General features: G+C 40.3%; 1 protein-coding gene across 1 annotated transcript in view; it reads right to left on the reverse strand.

Annotated features, from left to right (window-relative positions):
* Positions 1–1,843: 1,843 nt before the first annotated feature.
* The window catches only part of LOC138014911 (hyaluronan-mediated motility receptor-like), a 33,611-nt gene continuing 30,386 nt past the window's right edge, over positions 1,844–5,068 (reverse strand). The window contains exon 33 of the mRNA XM_068861792.1: positions 1,844–2,963. Coding sequence (XP_068717893.1) covers positions 2,941–2,963 — 23 coding nt within the window. The 3' untranslated portion in view covers positions 1,844–2,940. The remainder of the gene's footprint in view (positions 2,964–5,068) is intronic.

Genomic DNA, 5,068 nt, shown 5'->3' on the forward strand with positions numbered 1-5,068 from the left:
ATTGTAAATAACCTGATTGTTAATTTTAAGCGCCTGAGATCATTTACCTATGGATCATGCGCTACATTTAACAATTATTCGTCTCTGGCTCAGTGATTATCGGTGAATATTCACCGAGACGAAGTCGAGGTGAATATTCACCGATAATCACTGATTAAAACAGCCCCCACCCTATCAAAAGTTCAAAATTGATATAATCACTAATTAAAACAGCCCCCACCCCATCAAAAGTTCAAAATTGCAAGATGAAGCCTTCTCCGTGGCATGATTGCTTGATTTGAGAGCGGCTTATGTATGAAGCTGTCTGCAGCATTCCCACGTTAGCAAAAAGTTTATTTCAGTTATTTGAGATCGACTGATTAAATCGCATTATTAAATTCTCAACCTCGGATAATACAATTCTCGTGCTCTGATTAGTTCACTGAATCTCGGTTATTTAACAATTATTCCATGAGCGCGCGTTGGATATGAGATGATAGATAGCCAACGAGGCGCGTAGCGCCGATTTGGCTATAATCATCTCATATCCAACAAGCGCGAGTGTTTGTAGATCACCGTGTTTGTAGATCATGGTATAATGGCTCATAACCCATGATGGCTTAGCCAATCAAAACCTTATGGCTTATTGGCTTATCCAACGATCCAGTTTTTAATAATTAACAATTATTCCATGAGCTCTCATTGGATATGAGATAGTAAATAGCCAACGAGGCGCGTAGCGCCGAGTTGGCTATAACCAGTCTCATATCCAACAAGCGCGAATGGAATAATTGTTTTATTAAATTCCTTAAACTCCAAAAATTTGGAAGTACGAGATACGAGCGAAAAGAGGGAGCAAATACGAGCGAAATCGAAAAAACTTGATGAGAACTGATGCGATGTTGTGTAATACCTTGTGGTCAGATAGACGCAGGCTCATCACAAAAACATTTCTTGCCTTCTTGCGTACTTCTTAACGTCGGAATGGATCCAAACTTTCCGCAAAAAAATTTTGTTTTCCTTTTTGGCTTTATTCAAAGAGAAATCTCGCTTTCAGGTGAAAACATTTTTAGTTTAGCAACGCTTAACGCAATCATTTACCATATAAGGTCAAACCAAGGTATATGAGATGATAACAGGGATCCTATCTTCGTACTTCCAAACTTTTATTCCATGAGCGCGCGTTCGATATGAGACTGGTTATAGCCCGCTCGTTGAGCGATAATGATTAAGGAGCCTAAAAGCGTCCCACAGACATGGCCTTGCTTCCTACTTGCTGATCAAAGTTTCTGGCTGTTCTTCAACAACCACGGCGTCCCATTGGTTCTTGTCCGCCATATCGGTTGCAAATGACTCTAGAAGCTTAGGCTTGAATAGAAGATAGCGATTCGTGATTGGCTAGCAGCGAGAACGTGGCTCGATTCAGGACACAACTTTGTTGAAAGAGCGGCAAAACACTGCAACATTGTTGCGTTGAGCAGAATTGTTGGTTGTAATGTTTGATCAAAAGCAAACTCTATCCAACATTTGATCGAACAAAAAATGTTGGACGAACATCTTCCAACAGGGGCGGCCAAATGGTTGAACAATATTGGAGCCTTCAATCCAACTATGTTCCATAGTTTGGCCAGGGCTTAACCGTACAGTATTATCGGTTTTCACCTGTCAACGAAAACGTCACCACAAAATGGAACTTTGCACCACTCTCGTTCACGTCGTACAAGGGAAAGAGAGCTCGCGCAACTCACGCCTCCGAGAAAAAAAGAATGCAGGACCTGCCGTCAGATTTCTTCCGTCTCTCCAATAAAACGTATAAACAACATCCACACAGTGGCAACTGGGACTTTTTTTGTAGACCCATTACTTTGTAGCACAGGATTCGCGTTTATTTTTTATCTACACCGAAAAGTTTTTTAAGGTTTTAATATATTTTCAATGACACATTAGATGGCATACAATAAAAATGAAATTTTGTATGTATGTACAAGGAAGATGGAAAAGCAAATTAAGATATTCTTGCTTAAACTTACAGAATAATGCCGTCCAATACAGTTTTCTGTCAATATCCCATTTTCGTTCTCAACTTCTCATCTTTCCCCTTACCACTGTTTTAATGAAATAGGCCGCCGGGCTAATAAATGAAAATTCTAAGCTCGGTGGACCACGTGAAACCAGGTTATAAAAAAAAAACAGAAATAGCTTGACAACCCCTTTGGGTTCCCTTGTAATTTATGTATGTTACAGCGAAAAAGTTTGTAGGTTGCCAAGCAAATCGAACTACGTTCAAGTCAATCCATTCAATTCTACTCCATTGGGCAACCCATCCAAATCCTAAAACAGGTCTCAGTTCTTCAAAGGGTAGTGCGGACACGACACGATGGATAACTCACTTGAGTTTTGATAGCGGTTGATCGGGACGATAGACAAGAGTACACGTTTTCCGATGAGAGCGTGCGCACTTGAAGAAACCTTCACGACCCTACCAAATCTGAAGAACCTTCCACTGAGCGCTCTAATGGAAGCGTTCCGATTAACCGTGCGAACTTTTCCTCGCCCTGTGGAGCGTTTTGTATCGATGATCAGCTGCAATCTCAGTCCACGAACCACCGCAAGCGTTTCGCCCGGTTTCTTCGGTCAAGAATCGCAAAATAGGATGGGGATGAAACGTCCTGGAAGAAACTCCTATTGCCTTCTTTTCCTGACCATTGCCATAAAATTTCAATTTTCGCCGTAATTTTCGGGCGACGAAGAGCAAATAAAAGGCGGCTTTCTCTGCTTTTTTTCGAAACGGAAGCCCATTGGTTCTTTAGTAAGACAATTTTGTGTCGCGTAAAAACAGAATGTAACAGGACCCGGTAGACATTCAGGGCTTAAGCAGTCCATCAACCTTAGCAATCACATCTTGAACGTCGTAAGAATCACCAGCTGTCACCTCCAAATAACAGGGGCATCCGTTAATTATTACAACTTGACTGATCCGTTTCCTGCAAGGAAAGACAAAAATAAACATGATTAAATTGACTCATTCATCATTCTTTCATACTCTTCGCAACTCTTCTCCTGACGAGACAGTCAAAGCTACGCGTGAGCGCTTGGAGCCAGCTGCATGGCTTCATTCTAATTGGCTGAAGTAGTGATTAAAAGGGATTACTGGCTTATATAACAGATCCATGACTCGGGAACTTTCCACTCAGCTCTGTCAAGCAACTCAACGTCAAGGAAAACGTCACTTCAAAATATAAGTTAGCTCTATCACAAGAATATTTTGAATATTCTATCTTGTTCAAGTTGTACAATACCGGCGAAGTATCCGGTAACTGGCCTGGTGAGAATGGTTTTAAAGTAAACACAGAAAATGAATGGCTATCTTTAAAAGGACGAACGGGCAAGCGATGAATGGGGAACGGGAAACGAGGAATCTTTAAAGCGGGAATCTTTAAAATGAGGATTCTTTAAAAGCTCTAATTATAAGCCTTGCAGCATTTTTCGCGTCAGCAAACACGTACCCGGTTCAGTTTGAGGAGTGGGGGGGGGGGGTGTTGATCGACCCCCCAAGGCTTTCGTTTTTATCACCGAATATACAAGGAGGAAGGTCGGAGATTCGGTCAGGAAAGGCGAAACAGTTGTTGTTAAGAAATTGCTCGGGTCTTCACTCGACTTCATCGATGCGTTCACCAAAGAGGCTACAATAGGTTATTGTACGATCTCAAGCACGACAACATAGTTGGATTCAAAGCTGTATGCCACGATTCAGTGGCACTTATGCTGGAATGTTTTAAAGATTCCCCATTTTAAAGATAGCCGCTAAACAGATATGCGCTTTGCGTGCGATATAATTACAATGAATAAATTCATTTTAGTTGATTAATCAATAATTCCCAGAGCTTCCCGCTTTTAAAGATTCCCCATTCTAAAGATTCCCCGTTTCCCATTCCCATTCTCCCGTTCCTTCTTTTAAAGATAGCCACTTCAATTCTCTCCGTTCTTGAGATACAAACGGAATTTTGACACCCGAAAATGGCCCGTAAAGTTTCCGGACTTTCGAGAAACGGGCCCCAGCTCTTTCAAGATTTTAAAATTAGTTATGGGTGACCATTAAATAGCAAAATTCCAGTTATAATAAACAGGTATCTTTTGTAGATCAAGGCTTAAAATTTGGATAACTTACTGTTTAGTTAACATAATTTTGAAATCCAAAGAAAAATAAAAGTTGATTTTTTGGTCATCGTAACACTTAAAACAACGTGGGCAATCAAATGCATTATCATTCTCAAATTAATTCTCTCTTCTTACTGTGAAACTGATCGTACCCAAATTATTGTTTGGATCCTTCGCCCACGTTGTTTGACGTGAACGAGATGGAATAATTGCGAAAGATAGTGCAAACTGATTATATTTTGAGGTGACCTTTTCGTCGACGTCACTGTCATAGATCTTAAATGACATTTGTTTTCCCAAGTCACCTATGTTTAAAATGGCTCCTCTCACCAGACCTCACCATAGTTACTGCATGGAGATGGTTATGAAACTCGACAAGTCTTTTTGTTTCATGTTTTTGTCTATATTTTTTACCTTGACGGTGCACAAAACACGCCTTTTTTGAGAAGATAACCAATCAAGTCTTTCGATTAAATTATGCTAAGCTAATTTGCGAACCGGCGCGAGGTGAAAACAAAAAGATAGTGCACTGTCCCAGTCAATTCAAAATTCTTTTAAGGTTTTACGGTTTCATAACCAGTCCCTCGAGTAACTATACTCTCGCCCAGCATTGTCAAATGGTCGATCAATTTGTGAAGTTATCGATAACCTCACAAGAGCATGAATTTACCTCTGAGCTAATTTGGGAAACAGCGATCTAAAAATAAGATGATCGTGAAAACTATCAGTCAAACAAAGAGAAACACGGATATCAGAATTCAAGACAAAAGTAAATATTCACTCAGTTGTTTAATCTTTATGTAAACCGGAGTTCCGGGTGACACAATTCTGGAAGTAATGACGCGTTACGATTGACTGAACTCAATATTGGAGGGGACATTTTTGTCAGACCTTGATCTCAAAAAATTGAAAACGTCATGGAAAGTTGAAC

Source organism: Montipora capricornis, chromosome 9 (genome assembly GCF_036669925.1).
Source record: "Montipora capricornis isolate CH-2021 chromosome 9, ASM3666992v2, whole genome shotgun sequence".
Classification (NCBI taxonomy): Eukaryota; Metazoa; Cnidaria; class Anthozoa; order Scleractinia; family Acroporidae; genus Montipora; species Montipora capricornis.